This window comes from Kryptolebias marmoratus, linkage group LG11, assembly GCF_001649575.2.
Source record: "Kryptolebias marmoratus isolate JLee-2015 linkage group LG11, ASM164957v2, whole genome shotgun sequence".
Lineage (NCBI taxonomy): Eukaryota > Metazoa > Chordata > Actinopteri > Cyprinodontiformes > Rivulidae > Kryptolebias > Kryptolebias marmoratus.
The window spans coordinates 25,363,234-25,383,537 of NC_051440.1; the positions used below are offsets into that span (position 1 = coordinate 25,363,234).

At 42.2% G+C, this 20,304-nt stretch overlaps 1 protein-coding gene across 2 annotated transcripts in view; it reads right to left on the reverse strand.

The window, feature by feature from the left end:
• kiaa1549la (KIAA1549-like a) overlaps positions 1 to 20,304 on the reverse strand; it is a 104,646-nt gene that overhangs the window by 49,545 nt on the left and 34,797 nt on the right. Inside the window, exons 2-9 of one of the 2 annotated variants that reach the window (XM_017428933.3) lie at positions 19,430 to 20,041; positions 15,823 to 16,557; positions 14,803 to 14,918; positions 9,687 to 9,909; positions 6,563 to 6,696; positions 5,506 to 5,674; positions 1,036 to 1,095; positions 370 to 530 (exon numbers count right to left, since the gene is read on the reverse strand). In XM_017428933.3, the coding sequence (XP_017284422.1) occupies positions 370 to 530; positions 1,036 to 1,095; positions 5,506 to 5,674; positions 6,563 to 6,696; positions 9,687 to 9,909; positions 14,803 to 14,918; positions 15,823 to 16,557; positions 19,430 to 20,041 (2,210 nt within the window). The remainder of the gene's footprint in view (positions 1 to 369; positions 531 to 1,035; positions 1,096 to 5,505; positions 5,675 to 6,562; positions 6,697 to 9,686; positions 9,910 to 14,802; positions 14,919 to 15,822; positions 16,558 to 19,429; positions 20,042 to 20,304) is intronic. The other variant, XM_037978346.1, reaches the window with a different exon arrangement.

Consider the following 20,304-nt stretch of genomic DNA (forward strand, 5'->3'; position numbering starts at 1 on the left):
GAACATAAACGCATCGACAAACACTTTGTGTCTGCAAAACATGTGAGGAGAGCTGCAGACCAGGGACAATCCAGAAATGCTCATGAATGTCAGTTTAGAAGCTATCAAAGTTCTCAAATAAAGCACCTTTTGTTGGTAATTATCTTACAAAACTAGGAAATATTTTTGGTTTATATATTAAAAGTTATGGTTGTTTACTGATTTTAGTAAAAAAAAAAATGCAGCTTTTAGGAAAATGCCCTCGATATCCTGGAGGAATTGATTTAACCCCTACCACCTGTGATTTCAAATTAAAGGGCCAGGGGGTAGAAACAGAGTTAACACAATCTTTATCTACACACCAAACAAAAAAAGTCCACTCCTACGGACCTGCACGGTGTAGCTGCCCACAGTCGTGGCCCGCCGGGACCTGGCCGTCCGTGAGCCCTGCCTGCCAGCCACCAGGAAAAGCTCGGCCAGCCGCTGCTCCATCAGGCTGGCGAAGCTCTGGTAGTTGGCCTCCAGGGAGGAGCCGTCCACGTCCTGGATCACTGCAAGAAGAGGCGAGAAGAGACAGTGGGAGAGGCGTTCGGGCAGACAAAAACCAAAGAAGAGGTCGATGGAAGTAATATAAAGAAACGTAAACAAAGATGGGAGGGAAGATAAATCAATGATGATGGTCGCTGCTCATCCCTGAAACCTTTTACAGAGTCTCTATCACAGGTGCCCCCTTACTACGGGCCATCACACACACACACACCCGTCAGTGACGTGACGTGATGTGAAGCGATCCCCCTCCGCCCCAGTCAGGAAGCTCTGAATTATACATCAATTCTCAGGAACGGAGCTGCTAAAGAGACCCCGAGCGCAAACGTCCAGGGAGCAGAGAAACACGGAACAAAAAGGGTCGGAGGACAGGAAAACACACACACACACACACAATTCTGCTGAACTGCACTACGACGTGCACAAAGCACTTAACTAACTGCTGTTTTGTCGGATCGATGCGGCGCTCGGTGACTGCCGATCACCCCGTCGAGCGAGCGAGGAGTTTACCTGTGATCACCCAGTAGATCCTGGTCGCTGCCGATGTGTTGAGATTATGATATTCGAGGGCTGCAGACAAATAAAGAGACAGGAAATTAAATCATTTCATCAATCATTATTCAGAATTAGCCTTCGAAACACTGCATATCTTCAAAAAATCCTTCTCATGTTTCTGCTCTGCTCTAGTGTGAACAAAATACGAGTTCCTTGCATTCAGTTTTTATTTACATTTTCTACAACAACCTAAGGTTTTTGGAATTAAGGTGGTATATAAGATCTATAAGATTACAGATCAGGAGTTTATTTATGTCTGAATGAATAATGGTTTTATTACAGTTTCTATCTTCCCCAAACCTCAGTATTTCTACCAGTATGTCTCAATCTCCTGTAATTTTAAACCCATCAGAAACTGCTGCGTTTCTGTCCTCTCAGCTGTCTCCTTATGTCTCAAACACACATCATCACACCCTTCAGCGCCGCTCTGTGTCCCGCAGTATTTATCCTTCCTTACAGTCCAGGTTTCACATTCTGTCTTCGAACTCCTCGGAGACGTCCGTCTGCAGAACGCCGGGTCGGAGCAGGACGTGAGCGCGTTCAGACCCACCGCCTCCTTCCTCCTAAACCCAACGAGCTCAAATAAACGCTTGAGACAAACGGCACCGGAGTGTGAAGGCTCCCTCGCTGCTCTTTGGGAAATCTGTTCGACGCTCCGATGAATCTGCTGCGTTAACTCATCGACGTGGCTGCCGGGAAATTTCATTCTGTAATTCGATCACAAACTCGGAGGCTGAAGGCGTCTGATCATGAAACAAACGCAAGATCTGATTTTTAAAAAGAAGCAACAAGTTTTATCTTCTCCACTGTCGAAGCGTTACATAAAGAGGAATAAAACAAAACTATTGTTTCCATTGGATACTTTTATAAATGAAAATCTCATAATCGCCCACCCTCCAACATTTTAAAGTGTATATAACTTTGTTGTTTGCTCAATTTGTTCATGTGTTTATGAATATTAATGATTATATTTCCATTCTAAATTGTAAAAACATTTCATTAAGTATGTTTGTGGTTTTTACAGTAAAAAAACTAAGAATTTTCCACTCAGATTTTGTTTTTTGTGTGATTTTAGGTCTTTTGTGTAGGACAAAACAAAAATATTACTGAAAAAAATGACTCCAAACATGGCAGGTTTAACCACTTTTAGGGTGAAATATGAAGGAAATTTAAAATAGTCCAAAAACGTCCAGTTTCCCCCTAGACCCCAGAGGGTTAATTATATAATTATAATAATTTTGGTTTATGTGGTGCAACACAGCAGTTTATCAAATTCCAGCATTTTAGTTGAAGCAAGCTGGCAAATATCTCGATCATATTTAGCTCCCTAAACGTTTGAAACGTGGAGGGGGGGGTAATATTTTTAATATTTTTAATAAATGCCTTAATTCATAAGAAAATTACTGACACTATTGTACTGATTACTATTAAGACTACTAAATGCATGCCATTTAAATCAATATTATTACTGATTATTCTGTCTAGTATTTGCATGTTTGGATAAGTTTCCCTCTACATTTTGCATTACATTTCACTGTAACAAAATTGTTCTTAAGAAATTTTCTTGTTTATTGTCCCCCCCAATAATGAGATGGAATTTACGCCCCAATCCAAGATGGCTGCTACAGCCAACTGACGTTAGCAAACACTAAAATGGCTACAACTCAGTAAAATGTACAGATATTAAGCTGAACTTTGGTGTAGTAGCAGTGGCTATAACTTTCTCAGCATGATATACATTCTTTCTTTCTTTAATTAATGAGAAGATACTTTCAGGTATTTAAGAATCTGTAATCAACACTTCTGTTCATTCTAAACATTAAAATGTAAACAAAAAACTACATCTACATTATGGATACCCATCTGCAGCCAAACTGTGGAATAAACAGATAAAATAAATGTCCTCTGCTTCTCAATCACGCTGTTTAAACTCTAATATGACGAATTTTCGTCAAACATCAGAAGAACATCAAAGTTTTCACCCGCAGATACGCCCGTCCCCCTGGAAGCTAATTAAATTTGTGTTTTGCAGCTTTATCTAAAAAAAATAAAATAACTGATGGTGTCTGACAGGACCGGGGAAAACAGGCTGCAGTAGTTTGTCTTCTTAATTACGCAGCACATGAGTTGGAGTCGTGTCGGGAGCTGAGAAGATAAGAAAGAACTCCACTCGAGTCGTTTCTCCTGCTTACTTCGGAACAAAATACGCAGATTTACCTCTCACTGTTCACCATTAAAACACCGATGTGCTCGTTTATTCACACCCTCCATCATCTCCTTCTTAAAACGCGAAGGGAAAATAAAAAAATTAAATAAAACGGCGTTTTTCAGGAGAGCAGGCAGGGTTTGGACGTGATTTGTGCGAAGGCTTGTTGTTCGAGCCCTTTGGGTGTTGAGTGGGCACACAGACAGATACTAATCTAATCTCAACGGGCTAAAATTAGCTCATTCGGGGGGGAGAAACGGACAACAGATCACCCAGGGCCAGGCGGAGATGATTGGCGCTCTGTAGCTGTTTGCCCGTTTAAAAAAATAAAAAAAATAAATAAATAAATCTCCCAGATGGCATCAGAGGCAGGAGTGGGATGCAAACAGAGCTCATGTGGCCTCGCTTACTTTGAATATCTGGAACCAAATAAAACAATATAACATCTGTCAGAACAGATAATTGATGCGTTCAAAAAGAAACAATTAAGACTCTAAATGTGCTTTTAGTTTTAGTTTGTCAGACCTGCTAAAATTCAGACAGACCTTGTGTTATTTCTCTAACCTCGGTTCATTATTTCATAATGAAGTAAAAGTCACACGTTCATTTGACACTTTTTGACGTTTGATGCTGCCGTGTTTCTTGTTCTGGTGTCACCGACCGGCTGTAGTGTTTAACGTAGGTGGGAAGACAGAGTTAAAGGTGTGAAATAAAAGCTTAGAAGAACCCTCAGTGTCTGAAGAGCTAATGTTGGTGTTTTAGTCTAATTCTAAAACCCACCGGTGCTGACTGTGTGTCACATTATTTCAGAATAAAGAAAAACACTTTGTTCTATAACATAACATCTTCTGCCTTCCTCCCTCAGAGCCTGGAAGGACTTAATTTCATCTAATCCTGGCTGAGATTTCTTCAAAGTCCATTCGATAACAGCAATTAGTGACGGTTAAATCACGGGCGCCGACCGAGCTGAGGTTCAAAGCGTAGTCTGAGCGTCTTCTCCGCTAACTCCACTTCAAGTAATCCTGGTTTCCCTCCCTGGAGAAGCGGGTCAAACATATGCTGAGCCATGAATCATGCATCGTTCCTCCAGAGGACTCGCTGGTTCTCTGGAGTTAAGGGTGATGGAGAAACCCAGACAGAAAAAATAAAACTAATAAAAGGCCCGGCATTCCTTGAAGGAATGCACATCGCCCGCCGTCGCCTTTCATGTTGGAGCTTTAGACTAAAATCAACAACTTACAGTTGTTTTGCTTTGTTTTATTATTCAGTCCCTCCAGGATTTCACGGGCATTTTTTGTGATTGTTGCGGCTAAAATGCCTGATTTCGCGGAGCATTTTCCTAAAAGTTGTGATTTGTTTTTGAATACAATCAGTAAAAAACCACAACTTTTAATATCTAAACCAAAAATACTTCCTAGTTCTGTAGATAATTCCCAACAAACATTGACATTCTCAAAAGGTGCTTTATTTGAGAACTTTGATAGCTTCTAAACTGACATTCATTTCTGGATTGTCCCTGGTCTGCAGCTCTCCTCACATGTTTTGCAGACACAAAGTGTTTGTCGATGCGTTTATGTTCCATGATTACACTGCAGGACGTGCAAAACAGCTGCAGCTGGGGAGGAAACTGGTTTGCTGAAATCTTTGTGGGCAAATGTGAAGCATTAGCGCACATTTTGGCTTCGGTCGCTGCTCCTGCACGCTCCCGGCATTCTGATGTTAACAGGAAGTGACGTCACGTGTCTTCTTCCTGAGTTATTTGGGGTTATTTTGTATTCCACGCTACACAAACCCACAAAGAAGAGACTAGACCGCAGAAACGGTGGCGAATCCCTTTAGAAATAATAAATATTGGGTTAAAGTTGCAGGAAAGTTGCGATTTCGAGGGGTTTGCTTGATTTTGCGTTAATAGTTGCGTTCGCAACATCGCGAAATCCTGGAGGGTCTGATAATTGCTTATATGTGTTGTGGATGACTCTCAGCTACTACCACGCCAAGTTTTAGCTCCGTATCTGTAAAACTGACTGAGTTAGAGCCACTTTTCCGTTTTCTAAGGTCACTTCGCTGTGGCGACCATGAATTGGACTGATACGTTCTGAAAGTTTGATTAAGTTGCAATAATATTTAATCTGGTGTCATCCGGAACAAATTCAGGATCAAAATGCGTCCTAAACACCACAGACCCTGTTAGCATTAGGAGAACTTAAATCTGTGCTTACGCTCAGCGATGACCAGCGGCGGGTAGAACAGGAAGTACCCCACCAGCTCTGCGGTCAGCTGGTTGAGGAGCCCGCTGGATATGGTCCCGTTAAGAACCGCGTCTTGGTTTTTCACCACGTAAACCAGGGACACGGAGGGGGAGCCGGGCTCCTGGGACACGCTCTGGATCTGAAGACAAAAGAAACAAATCTGAGGCTATCAAATGTCAAAGAATGCTGAGGCGGACACGTTTAATTCTCTTTATAATAAGAGCCTAGTGCTCCAGATGGAGTGCAACTCAGTGGATGATGGTACGAGATGCTAGAAATTCTCCTCACATTCCTCTGTGAGTGTTAATATTTCAGAGGATGAATTATGAATGGACCCCACAGTATATCTGCGGCTGCTTGTTGAGACCTACTTTTTTGATTATGAGTGTGTGCGCGCGTGCAAAATGTGTCCTGCAGTCATAAGAGCATCCTGACAGGCAGAGACGAAGAGATTAAAAGAAAGAAATCGTAAAAGGACGCCAAGTTTCAGGACAGAGCTTTAAATTAAGATAATCTCGTGTTGCAGCTGTTTGGGTCAAACCTTGAAAACAACAATAAGTGAAATCTGATTAAATATTACGAGTCTGATTTCTTGGTTACAATATGTGTTGGGGATCAGTCTCAGCTACTACCACACAAAATTCTATGTCAATATATGCAAAAATGACTGAATTATGGAGATTTTTGTTTGCTAAGGTTGACGGTTTAGATGAACACACAGTGATTAAAATCTGCCGAGTGGTTCATGAGATATTTTGCTAACAGATATACACACAGACACACCTTTTGTCTTTTGAGAGCAGGCAACAATAAAGGAGATAAATGAGCTGTTTGTCTGTATAAATAGAAGCGATGTGACTTGTCAGTTGTAGCCGTCTGACTGCTTACAAGTTTCCACCGTGCAAAAAGAAACGGCCACGATGGAGTCAGCATGCTGCAGGAAGCAGCTGCATTATAAATCTGATTAGCATGCTAATCTGGTGCTAATCTGAGCCCATTTGAGAAAAAAAAAGACATCTTCCGGTACCTCCACGGTGAGCCGGTTGTAGGTCTCCAGAACTTTATCCTGGGCCTCGTCGAAGGCGTTCTCCAGCCGCTGCTCCAACATCTGGACAAAACTGCAGGAGTAGATGTTGTCTGTTGGTCCAACAAATCTCAGCACTGGAAATCAGGCATGAAGGAAGGGGGGGAAAAAAAAAACATGCATTATTGATACCGTCTGGAAGCTGGAGAGCTTTAAAGTCTCAAGCAGGGTGGATATTTTTGCAAATAAATTCACTTTGCATTTGTTCCCACTGTGTTTTTTACCATCTCATAAGATACAAAGTGCACCATAATGTTTGATATAATAAATATATCTACATAAACATGACCCACAGCGGCACCTTAAAACATCTTCAGCTACAGAATAGAAGCTGTTTTCTTTTTTAAACATATATATTTTGGGGGATTCACCATGACTTGGATGACTGGGAATCTTAACCAGCAGTTTAAAATGTTTAATCTTAATTAAGAGATTTGATGATTCATTAAAAATGCCTTTTTGGCATTAATAATGTTACTGAATCTGAATTAAATTTGGAAGATAACCGAACTGAAATGGACGGAATGACACTGGATTTGTATTTGGATGTTTTGGATTAAACTATATGTGGATTTGTTTAATTTGTCTGAGATTGTAATGCATCTTTAGCAACAAAAAAACATTAATGGTATCTGATATCAGGCCTGAACTTTGAAGGTGGGATGTTGGGAAACGTTATGGAGTCTTTTATGTCTGCATTAATAAAAGTAGAAGCATGTTTGTGTGAACAATGAACCTGAGCAGCAGGGCAGAGGAAGAGGATTATCGCCTGTCTGGAATGAGAAAAAAAAAAACGAGTAGCTGTCGATCAGCAGCTCTACACTGGGGAGGCGCGGCCCGGGAATAAACAATATTGAGTCCATCAGCAGATTATGGAGGATGTTATTAATGTTGTCTCCATCCGTCTCCCACAGCTGCCCTCTGTCCATCTTGATCCTTTGTTTAAAAGAAAACTGGACCGATATTCTGACCTAAATCCAAACAACGTGGTGCCGATGAGTGCAGCTCGACGCCTGGCTGACCCGGTTGGTAATCTTATGCAAACTGGTGAAGGTATTTCTGGTTAATGAGCTGAAGATCCCAGTGATGGATTTTTTGCTGGTGCTGTTCTAACGTCGGAGGAGCTCTGACTGCATCACTTCGCTCAATTCAGCTGGTGCTGAAGACAACAGGTTTCTAACAGCCGTTTTAGTTGAAAGTAGAAACTGCCGGATTAAAATCCTTCATTCAGCCGGTTTGTTTTTCGCTAATTGACCAAAAATGTTTTGTAAACGTTTCCCTGTGTTACAAATGTAATTCTATTCACAATAAATGGTGATTTTCTTCCTCCCCGAGTTTGTTTTTGACCCTTTTTTTGTCGATCCATGGGCGCAGCCATCTTTGAGCAAGAAAGCAACACCGCAACCGATTGGACGAGATTTTATTTATCTGCCGAGGCTTCTGATTGGTCGATTGGATGACAGCTTAATGTCCGAGAAAAGAGCGGCTGATTCTGTTTCAAATCTCCAGTCAATATGTTTTTATTCAAATCTACTTTTTTGCACCGACTTCCTTCAGGTTTGCTGCCCTGGGAGACACTTCCTGGTCTCGGCTAAATGAATTCTTCATCTGAAACCTTCAAACACCCTCCCAGCCTTGTTCCAACTGCAAAGAAAATGTTTTTCTGATGCTTTAAATTTCATTTTTTTCGGGGGGACGACCTCCGCCCCTCCTTGGGTTTGGTCAACCCCTTAGTTTTTCTAATTAACCCCCTGAAAATGCACTGTGATGAACCCAACACTGAGAAAAACAATATCATTGTTGTCAATGTACATTAATATATAAACACAAAAACTAGAAAAGAAAATGTTTAAACCGGTTGTAAATCAATGTTATTGTTAACAGCAGGTGTGTGCGCTGTGCAGAATCTTTGCAGCAGTTTTGGTTTGGTTTAGAACAGTAACTTTTAGTGTTTTTAGTATTTTCTTCCACTTTCCAGGACCTCTTCAACAACAGCAGAGCAAAAAAAATCAAGCTGTGAAGATTTGACTGGAGTTTTCTGAGCAGTGTGAGGAAAGGTGGACACCGGGTTTTATTCTTTCTCTTCATGGGAGGCTTTTATGATTTATTCAGTGGCGTTCTTCCCGTTCCCACATGCACCAATGTGCACATCCAGTGATTGTGAAGGTTACCGCACCGCCAAGAGTCAGAACTTGACAGGAAAAAAAGAAACACAACAAATCAGTCCAGTTCACAAAAGTGAACTCCCAGCCGGTGCTTTTTTTCTGCCACGTGACGACCGTAGGAGCATCATCAGACAGTGGCTGAATCCCCTAAACTTGTCTGGTTACTTTAAAAAAACAAGAATTTATTGTAAAGTTAATTATTCCAGCCGGAGATCGCATCCTTTCATTAACAATCTGTTAATTTCCCTCGCTCCAACAAAACCAAATCTAAATCTGTGGGTTCAGAAATGTGTTTTTAGAGGCTTAAGAGGCTGACGAAGTGAATGGGCCGATTTGTCTTTGCTCCACAACCACAGCGGAGTGAATGGGATTCAGGATATCAAAGAGGAGGAGCAGGGAAGCCGACATGTAATCACAATTTTCTAATTTTGTTTCTGCTCCACTCCTCCCTTGTGTCCCCCCCGTTTTGTACTCTCAGTGGATTTGTCTTCCAGCTCATAATTTCACCCTCCGCTTCGGCTCGTCTCTTTCACTCATCGCCCAGTTTCTGCATCGAGAAGCCACAATCAGGACGGTTCGGCTGAGGTTTTAAGTCGTAGATTAAACACACAAAAAAATATCGTTTTCTGCTAAAATGCAGAGTGAATGCTGAGCACCGAATGACTGCTGGAGTTTGTTTAGGAAGCTGAAACTGAATCGTTAGAAGCTAAAACAAGCAGAACAGCAGCTAAATGATCAAACTAGCAGAACTGTAGCTAAAAGCTAAAATAAGGAAAACCATAGCTACAAGCTAAAATTAGTCAAATTGTAGTTAAAAGCTAACGTCAGCAAAACTGTAGACATGGTGAGATTTCAAAAAGGAAACCACGAACGGAAAAACAAACGCGTGTCTCCGCTCTCACCTGTTTTGAGCTGCAGGTGAAACTTTGGGGCAGGCGTCCAGGTCGCCACGGGAACCAGGACCGCCTTCACCGATGGGGTGTGCTGCCGGATGTCGGACAGCAGCTTGTCAAAGCCGTAAACGTTCAGCGCTTCCACCACCAGGGAGGAGACGTAGACGGTTTTCCCGCTGGTCACGTAGTAACCCAGAGTCACGTTGTGGGGGCCGCAGTCGTCTCGCTCCACCTGGGACAGAGACAGGAAGACAGGAAGACAAAAAACGCTCCATTTACGTCTGTATTCAAAGCACGCAGAGATAAAAACCATGTCGGTGCTTGTTTATCTGGAGCATCCTGCGTCTCGTATCAAAGAGTCAGAAGAAACGGTGCTAACAGGTGAAACGAGCTCCAAGCTTCTCTTTCTGATACAAACGTCTCAGATTTGATCTCTGGGTTTTAAAAGACATATGCATGGGAATATAAATATTTATGGTCTTTGGTTTCTCCTCAGATCTGCCCAAAGGCCATGTTTTTAGCTCAGGCCTTGGATAGTCAGATTTCTGTCTGTGTGCTGCTGGAACAAAAACACAAACAACATCTGCGGTGAGTCAAAGGCTGTATTTCTGGAACTTTACACCGCCCACCTTCCTGTACCCTTCAACCTTCAGCCACACGGAGTAGCTGCGGTTGTTTCTTTTTTTTTTTTTCTGTCCACATGCATTTTCTCCTCTCCTCTCCTGGCTCGTCTCCTTCTTCTGCACAATCCCTCTCAATAAACCCGTATCTGATCACCCCGCCTCGTCCGCTCAACTCTTATCTCCCTGCGGCGACAAAAATCAAACTAAATTCGCTTAATTTTCACTCAAACTCCAGGTGCCCTTGGTCTAACAGCTTTCAGAAAGCTTCAGTCCCAGTTTTTCATGCAGCTCTTTAGTTTTTAATTAACTACGCTCAGAAACTTGTTCTCATATTCAACAAACCACCTCTGGGTTTTGCATTTCATTAGAAAACAACAACAAAAAAAAAAGCTTTTGGATGTTGCATTTAAAGTCAAATGAGAATAAAATGTTTCCTTCAGATGTTTTATCGGCTGCAGAAACAGCTGCTTTCAGATGGTCCTGAAACCTGAGCCCATCCTGTGAGTTTCTCTGTATCTGACGTCGTCTGAACGTTTCCCACTCAGCCAATCCTGACGTCAGCTGGCTGTGACAGCCATCTTGAATCAGCCGTAGATGTACATCCGATGGTTAGGTCCATCCAGCGGTTCGTGAAACAGACAGAAAACCTCATCCTCCACTTTTAGCCTTTCAGCAGCAGCCGATAATTAACCTAATCATGCTTTAACATCGCAGTTTCCTTCTAATAACTTAATTACACGACTGGTAAGAATATCTGCCTATCCTTTAACTACTGATCATTTTTAATAACGTGTTTAAAGGAGTCAGAACCCAGCAAATAACAACCTCCTCTGCTGACAGGTGGAGATAATATATCTTATTTTATTGATTCATGAGAAGAAAGCCGATCCATTCTTCATCAAGCTTCCAATCCATTAATCACTGAGCAAAAAACAGACAATAATAATAATAATAATAATAAAATAACTTTTTAGGTTTTCACAATTCTCAGCTTAGTATACAAACTTACCCATCCAATACACATGGGTAAATCTATTCTGTCTCTCTGCCTGTCTGTGTGTGTGTGTGTGTGTGTGTGTGTGTGCATGTGTTTGTAGGTCTGCCTGTCTGTCTGTCTGTCCGTAAGATTACTCAAAATGTTATGAAATTTTCAGGAAAAGTCAAACATGGAACAAGAGATTAAAGCTTGGTGGTGATCAAAGGTCAAAAGTCAAAGGTCAGGGGGTCAAAGGTCACAGGTGACCCTCTAGTTAAAACCTCTCTGCTCCTACATGTGACCCTTCTGCTTCCGGTTCTGTCTGTTTGGTTTGTCTGTCTGATCAGGTAAAAACTGATGAAATGTTCAGGAAATGTTGGATTAAACTCTGATCCAGATCTTGATCCGGATCGCAGTATTCTTTAATCCCTCGGTGGCGGCTCTCTGAGTGCTTCTAGCTTTCATACATGGAATCAGATAATTGCTAATTAAAACGTTTATTAGGTTCTGGAAAAGCTACGATAGTTAGATAGTCCTCTGCTTCCTGCCAGCAGCTGTAAAAAATGGCCGCCTTGGAGCGTTTATGTGAAACAACAACGTTCAGACGTGCAACATGTTAAACCCGTTCGGATGCTAATTTCATGCTGTTTAACCCGCCCTGATCGGTCGGGATTTACTCACCAACACGGCCCCGGATTTCTGCCGTTTCATCCCGGCTTTTAAAGATCTGCAGCCTTTTCTTGTTGCCTCTTGGCTCGTTAATCTTGGTTACTACTTCATTAAAGTCGGTGTTATTAGACGGGGATCTGAAGAACGTGTCTGGATGTGAGTGTTTGTGTGCAGCGGCGGCGGGGGGAGTAGATGAAAGTGGACTGGAGCTCAGAGACACTGACTCACTCCCCGGGACGGCTCGCAAAACAACTGGATAAAAATAGAAAGGAGCAGACGGGACGAAGACAGAAGACAGACAGAGAGTGAGATGAAGGGAGACGGGTGGACGGACAGAGAGGAGGACGACCGGCAGACAGGCTGGCAGGAAATCAATCGACTCGGGCCGAAGGTGCAATCTTATCGGAGAGGCGGAGGAGGACAGCAACATGAGAAATGTAAATATTGAGATAAACAGAAAGGAAGGAGATCGACCCTACGATAAAAAAACTACTGATGTGATGCAAGGAAAACTAAATATGTTACTCTCACGTATTAAACTCAGCCTGACTTTTCAGCAGGTTATAATTATTCTGCATCAGTCCGAATGTTTTATTAAAGTCTTGATGAGGTTTGATGATGGAAGCAGGAAAACGATGGGAAACGACCCCGAAAACCCGCCGAACACAAGGAATGCAAAAGTAAAACTAGAAAAATTAGCATTTTCTGCAAAAATAAAGAGCTAAAGCAGCACACTGAAAGAGTTTGGTGAAATTTGTTAAAGAAGTTCAAACTGAACTGTTTAAACCAAGCAGAGAAAAAGCTACAGCTAGTAAAATCATAGCTGAAACGAGCAAAACTGTAGCTGAAATTAGCAAAACTGTAGCTAAATTGAGAAATATAGTAGCTAAAATGAGCAAAACTTTAGCTGAAATTAGGAAACTGTAACTAAAATAGCAAAGGCGTAGCTAAAATGAGCGAAACCGTAGCTAAAATGAGCAAAACTGTAGCTAAAATAGCGAAACCGTAGCTAAAATGAGCAAAACTGTTGCTAAAATAGCAAAACTGTAGCTAAAATGAGCAAAACTGTCATTAAAATAGTTAAAACTGTTGCTAAAATAGCAAAACTGTCGCTAAAATGAGCAACACTGTAGCTAAAATTTGCAAAACAATAGATAAAATTACCAAAATAGTAGCTAAAAGCTAAAAGGATCATAAGAGCAGATTTTAAGGAGAACAATGCTTTCATGGAAATTGACATCTCAATGTCTTATTTATGGGGATTTTTATTTTAAATAAAGTTAAATCTTTTGAAAAGTCTTAGCACCCGTCCCCTAAATGAGCTGAACATTTCGATACATGAATGAATAAAAAAGCACAAAATCTGCAGAAGAAGCTTAAAAAACTTGCAGAAGAATCAACAAACAGGAAAATAAACACAAAAACCCCAGGATGGTGAAACTCATCGCCTGTTTTTATCTGCTGCAGGAAGTGTAACGGACCGGAGTGCAAGCAGAAATAAATAAATTCAAATTGTTTTATTTTATTTTCCAGTTAGCGGGGCTGAATAAAGCAGACGGGTCCGGTCCTGATAGTAAACGCCTCCGGCTGCAAAGTTTTTACACAACTAACACGAGAGTTTTGTGTTAACGCCTGCAGAAAAATCAGCGTGTTGTTAAAAAAACAAACAAAAACAGGCTTAGCTTTAACTTTCACTTGACTAATTTCTCTGATTTAGACACACCTGCGGTTTCCTCCAGGTGCAAAAACATCCCCTCAGAAAACTAACTTTACAGCTAAATTTAATCATAATTAATCTGTTTTTTTTAGCATTTTCTCTCTTTATACTGACTCAGCGAGCCACGGCCGTCACTAACCATTTATTACCAGTTATTAACCATTTATTAACCATTTATTAACATAGTTTCATCTGATTTTTGCACCAAATTTTGCCTAATTTATGCCTGTGTGAACGCCGAGTCAGCATTGTTTTCTTGTTTTTATTTTCTTCCTTACATTTTAAAATGTTCTGTGACTTTTAGTACTCATAACTTTAGACTTTTTTGAAATATTTAACTTTATTTACAAAGATTTTCTCGACAGAAACACATTCCTTCAAAAACATTGTCCTCTTTGAAATCTGGCTGTTTTTGTCTCCTTTTAGCTTTTAGCTACTGTATTAGCTACTATATTGCCATTTTGTTACTTGCTAATTTTAGCTTTCAGCTACAGTTTTATCACATTTAGATTTAAGATTCTGCTTTTAACTATGGTTTTGCTACCTTTAGGCCTTTAGCTACGATGTTGCTGATCTCAGCTTCCGTTCTGCTGTTTTAACTTCAACAGCTCGGTTAACGATTCAACAAATTTTGTCGAAGTCATTCAGATCTGACGCTGCATTTTTACAGAAAATGCAGTTTCTCTGGTTAATTTAACTCTTTGGGTCCGGATGGGCGGAGCTCACAGGTTGGATATGCCAAAAATAAATTAAAAAAATCACCTGGGCGCCATTTTGCCGGGGTACAGAGTTAACTGAGCTCTTTACCAATAACCTGCAGCACCAACCTGGATTAACCAGTTATTGTCCTGTCCAGAGATTATGACCTTTGACCTTTTACTGCATCTCCAAAGCAGCGAGCTCATTTTCTGCCCCCTGCCTTTAATGTCTCGTGTTTTAGATCGACTTGGAGCACTTCTCCAGTTACCACCCACGAACATCTTATTGAGCAGAGCCAGGTTACACTCTGTGAATTCTGTACCTGAAGGTGTCGGTTACCTGACCTCTGACCTCTGACCTGATGGCAGTGATTCCCAGGACTCCTGGGTAAAAGACACTAAAACGCGTTCATCGGCCGAGTTTGAAGCAGTAAACACGGACCTGAGCGCTGGCGCCGGAGTCGTTCAGGGCTCTCTGCAGGGCGTGGCTCAGTCCTTTCGACAGGTTCTGCTTCAGGATCAGGTCCAGACGGTTTCTGCGCAGCTCGATGGACAAAACTGCGGAGGCAAAAAATACAAATAACAACGTTTAACAGGAGCTCAGTGACGATGAGAATCGTCTTAAGGAGATAGGAACTGTTCTTCCAAGGGGTGTTGTGTGCAGTCAGCATCTTACCTGCAGTGGATAACACAAGTCTGGAGAATCAGGGAGAAAGTCTCAGAGAAATGAAGCTTACTGACTCTGGAAAGAGGTTTGTTTTTAAGAGTAACCTTCTGTTGCTCAGATAAACACTTTACACCGAATCTTTTAACTGAACATGATCGACATTTGCCTACAGAGCCAACCACAGATTGTGTTCTAGTTATGAACTTTAACGGTTCCAAAGTGGACAACCTGTGGTGGAAATAATCAGCCGATGCAAAAACAAATAAATAAATAAACAGAGTAAAACTTTCAACGAAGGAATCACTATTAACTCTGTAAAGGTTTTGAGGTTTTTACTTAAAAAGGTGACTCCTCCATTATACTTTCCAAACTGAGACTAATCCAACTGCTGTCTGCTGCAGGTAAGATACTAAATGCTCATCACTTCTCCACTTTGAAGAATCCAAACTCTCACTTGTTATTATCCCCACACCCGTATGGCAGAACAACACAATCTTCAATCACTGAACTCGTAAAAAAGCTGCAAATCTTAGCAGTTTAGCAAATATGGCTGAGTTAAAATTTGATTTGGTAGTAGCTGACAGTCATTCTCCAAACGCTTGTTCCATGAAATTATTCATAACAAGGTTCAGCTCCACCACCTCTCGATATAAAATCATTTTAGCTTCAAACTCTGACATTCAAGGCATTCCTTCGAGGAAAGCTAGGCTTTTATTTTGAAATATGCGTGCTCGTTTGGACTCCTTGTGTTTGAAAGTAACAGATAAAATGTTGATCTTGTTCTAAAACCGGTACCTGTTTTGAGCCAGAACTTCTCGGTGACGTTGCAGGGTAGATGGACGTCCTCCGCGCTGGTGGTGGAGGCGGGGGGAGCGGTTGTTGTCAGGGGAGGCGTGGTTTGGACTGGGATGGGCTCAGTGGTGGCAGGTGCTCCTGTGGTGGTGGTGGTCGTGGTTGATGCAGTGGTGGTGGTGGTTGGAGCTGGAGTGGTGGTGGTGGTGGTGGTGGTTGGGGGAACAGTCGTTGTGGGCGTGGTAGTGGGCGTGGTAGTGGGCGTGACTGGGGCTGCAGAGGTGGTTGTTGTTGTAGGTGGAGCTGTAGTCGCTGCAGCTCTGAGGCTCGTTGTTTCCTGCGTGCTCGCAGCAGCCGCCGTGGCGTCCGGAGGGGAAGCCGCGGCGCTCCCCGTGGTCGGTGCCTGCGTCGTCCTCTCCGCGCCCATCACGGTGACGGCGGTAGTCGAGGGCGTCGTCACGGCCACCGTCGTCAGCTTCAGGCCGTCGCCCGTCGCAGAGTCCTCGCTCGTGTTTCGCGAAGGCGAGGTGGAGGTGGGAAGCGGCACCGTCGAGGTGGCAGTCGGGGCCGCCGTGGTGGCGTTCCTGGGACGGGCGGGCACGGTGGTGTTCCACTGATGGGTGGAGAAAGGGCTGGTGACGTTGGCGGGGAGCGTGATGTCGTGGTCGCCCGCCGTGGACAGCAGAGACTCGGGGACGGTGGGCAGATCCCAGGCTGGGAGGCTGCTCACAGAGTCCTCTGCAGGGACACAAAAACACACCAAAACTATCTTTACTTCTTGTCCTCCTGCTTGGAAGTTATATAAAAACAAACAGACAGTGAAGGTGATGCTGTTTTAGTTTTATGGATTAAAAACAAACTTCTTGATTTGACTTTTCTGTCATCTCAACACAGTCAAGCTGTTTTTTCCTGATATCTGTGAATACGAACATGGTGCAAAGGTAAAAAGATGGTTTTAAACTTCCAGAACATAAACAGTGCAGTTCCAGGTTAACGAACCCTCAGGAGGGAGGGGAGGGAGAGTGATTTACTGTACATGTGAGTTCAGCTTGCAGAAAAATGAGGCAAATCGCTGCAGTTTAAAATCCAGAAACTCTGCTTCTCCAAGTCAAAATAAATGAATTTATTAAACCATTATTTCAAGATAATGAATTAAATAACTTGTCCTCTTAAAAAAACGTAGTAAAAATACATTTCTAAGCATTTCTCCTTTCTGCTTCTTGTGTTTCATCTTTTATTTCCTCTTCTGTAGTTCATAAAATATATATTAGGAGTCTTTTGGCAAAATACTTACAGCACAACTTTGCAAACATTAAACTTAAAGTCTAAAGAAGTTGTAAAAAAATGAGGTATTACATTTTGGTTGACCCTTTTAGTTTATGTGTAATTCATTCAGTAAGAAACAGATTTTCCATCAGATATTCTGTCTTTTCTGCATTTGTCCTTCTGCAGCGGTTCCTAAAGTTTGGGTCGTGAAGCACCAACCGGGAAGGTCTGGAGACGTTTCTACAGAAATCAAATCAACTTCAAAATGATCACATTTGGCCTTAACTGTTAGAGAGCGACGAAAACAAGAATAAAAAATAATAATATGATGTTCGATAAGGCTCTAAAGATGGCTTTATAGTCATTTTTGTCAACTCCTACCAGAAATAGTTGACTCTGGGAGTTTTATTTTAACGAGGGGAAAGCTGAAAAGTTTGGGAACCACTGCAGTCATTGTTGGCGAAATCAACAGAAGGTTGATGATTATGAGCTGCTCACAAACTGAACCAAAGTCGGTGAATTCCTTCAGATTTTTTTATGCTTTACTAAATAAAACCTTCAGAGATTCCTTGCCGTTTTCCGTCCTGCAGACTCATGTTTGCTTCCAGGTCCCTTCCCTCACCGGATCTGCGGTCAGGCGCTGATTTACAGCTGCACACTTCCTCCACCTGCATTACTGTCGCTTCATTCACTAAATATTCACCCGGCAATCACGTTTTTGTCTGCAGCCTTTTCTCCAAACATCTCATGAACCACTGGATGAAATTTAATGAAACTTTCAGGGAATATTAGCCGGATGTGCGTCTACAACTGATAAAGTTTTGGAGCCGACCCGATTCAAGATGGTGACTTTACCTCAGTCAGTTTTACAGATACTGAGCTGAAATTTGAGTCATTTACAACACATACTCTGAGTGGGACATCTTATATTGGTGCATGAGATGATGCATGATGCTTTTAAGGCCTAAACTAACCATTTCCCGACATACAGTAAGATGATTTTAGTCTAAAACTCTGGCATGGAAGGCAGCGGGCGATATGCATTCCTCCAAGTAATACTAGACCTTCAGTATATTTAACTTTTTGCAACCACAGACGGAGTTTTCCCTCCTCCAAATCAATGCCTCGCCTCTAACGTACTTAACTCTGATGTAAACAGATGCATTTAAAACACCCTTAAATAAAAAAGTGAGTTCTTTCCTTGAAGCTTGAAGGGTTATTTCCAAGCAGCAGATTTAATTTAACGTTTTTCTCTGGAGAGGAACTTTAATGTCAGAGGTGTGTTTAACCCATCGGTCCTCCACGTTGCCAGATCAGGAATTCAAATATCAGCTTTGTGATAAGATTTAAAACCTGCAACAACCGGACGGTTTCCCCTCAACGTTCATGGAAGAATTACCTGTTTCATGATGTTACTGCGAGATGCGGCGATGATTAAATGGAGGATGAAGAGCACAACAAAGATGACGGTGATGATGGCAATATGATAAAGGTGATGACAAAATGATGATGATGATGATGATGATGGTTGTTTGTGATGCCATGATGATAATGAAGCTGGAAACAGTTTGATGACAGTAATGAAAAAAAATATTTCTGTACATCTAGGAGATAAAAATCTCCTCAAATAACTAATAATTCAAGTAGAAACGATCTGGATCTGAGAAAAACATGACCTCTGTGACTTTACCGGAGAAGCAGCTGATGTTGACACGAACATTATAAAAGAGTGGATAAAATAAACACTAATTAGTCTGAAAAAAGCCAAACATTAAAAAAAGGACGAATTTCAGAGTCAGGAAAAATTTCCAATCATGGCTCGTGTTCTCAGAGAAAAAAGTTTAAATTAATTTAAAATACTATCTGGTTTATCATATGTAACCTCGACTGTAAGGCAGTTTTGTTTCATATTTCTAAATAAAGTTTTGCTTTTAGACAGCGTAATATTACAGATCAAAGAACGGTCTCTAAAATCCCTTAATTCAGGAGAAAAAGGAAAAACAAAAAGCAGTTTCCTTTTTTTTGTCAGCTAAAACGGCAGATTTTTGCTGACTTTATCCGATGTACAACGAGTTTTAAACACTCCTAATAAACTTTATACTGATAACAGCATCCTGTCAGGGTGAAAAGGTAAAAAGAACATTTGAAGGAAAAGATAAAGTCGCTGATTTCTACCCAAGAACAACTTGTTTTCAAAACTTCCTATAAACAGAACATGGATCTCATTAATGAAACAAGCACCTTTTCAGCCTGTGGGAAATCAAAGATAAGAATTATTGATGCTTAAAGGATTACTTTGTTGATGCATTTTAATTTGCTTATGAAAAAAAAAGCTATTACATACCAAAACTGCTGTTGTCGGAGGAGTTGTTGTTTCCAAGAACCACAGACACGTTGGCTGATGCTGCTGCATGACTGGATGGAGAGGAGGAAGAGGAAGAGGGAGAGGGAGAGGGAGAAGAAGTGGGGGCCACAGAGGGTGCTTTTGTTGTGGAGGAGGATGCAGCCTTGGATGATGAGGACAAAGATTTGGTCCAAGAAGCTTTGGACAGCAGCCCTAACGGTTTCCTGACTGGTGGAGCCTGCAGCTCCGCCGTCTCCGTCAGCGTGCTGAGAACCGATGAGAAGGACTCCTCCGGGTCTCCGGGGACGCTCGGCAGGACCCCTTCCTCCGCGTCGACGGGCCTCCAGCCCGCTTCAGCCCAAGCACGGGTTTCCGTAATGATCCCGGTCTCCGCGAAGACTTTCCCACCTGCCCCGGCTTCCGTTTCCGCCCAGACGGCCGTTCTCGCCTCGGCGAACACTTTGCCCGCGGGCCAAGGTCCGAGGTCAGCATCGGGACCACCCGCAGGGCCGTCTTCGTCTTTAACCTGAGCTCTGGGTCTGAGCCAAGGAGGGGCGGTGGGGTCCGGAGGTGAGTCAGCCTGCTGCACTGACGTGTAATGATCTCCCTCGGCTATGGGGAAAAGGAAAAGGGGAAATAACATTTAATTGGAAGTAGTGGACAGCAGCAAGATGGTGGGCAGTTTGACTCATCGGTGTGACGGGCCAGACTATAACATCCTGCGCTCTGCACCACACACAGCTGGAAACCTCAGATCATTTGTTCTCATTAGGCCACTGCAGCAGCTCGGAGATTTAACCTGCTCTGACCAGACTCCTGAGGAAAACAGCCAAACAAACAGATCTTCCTCCACCTCGCAGATCCACAGGGATTAA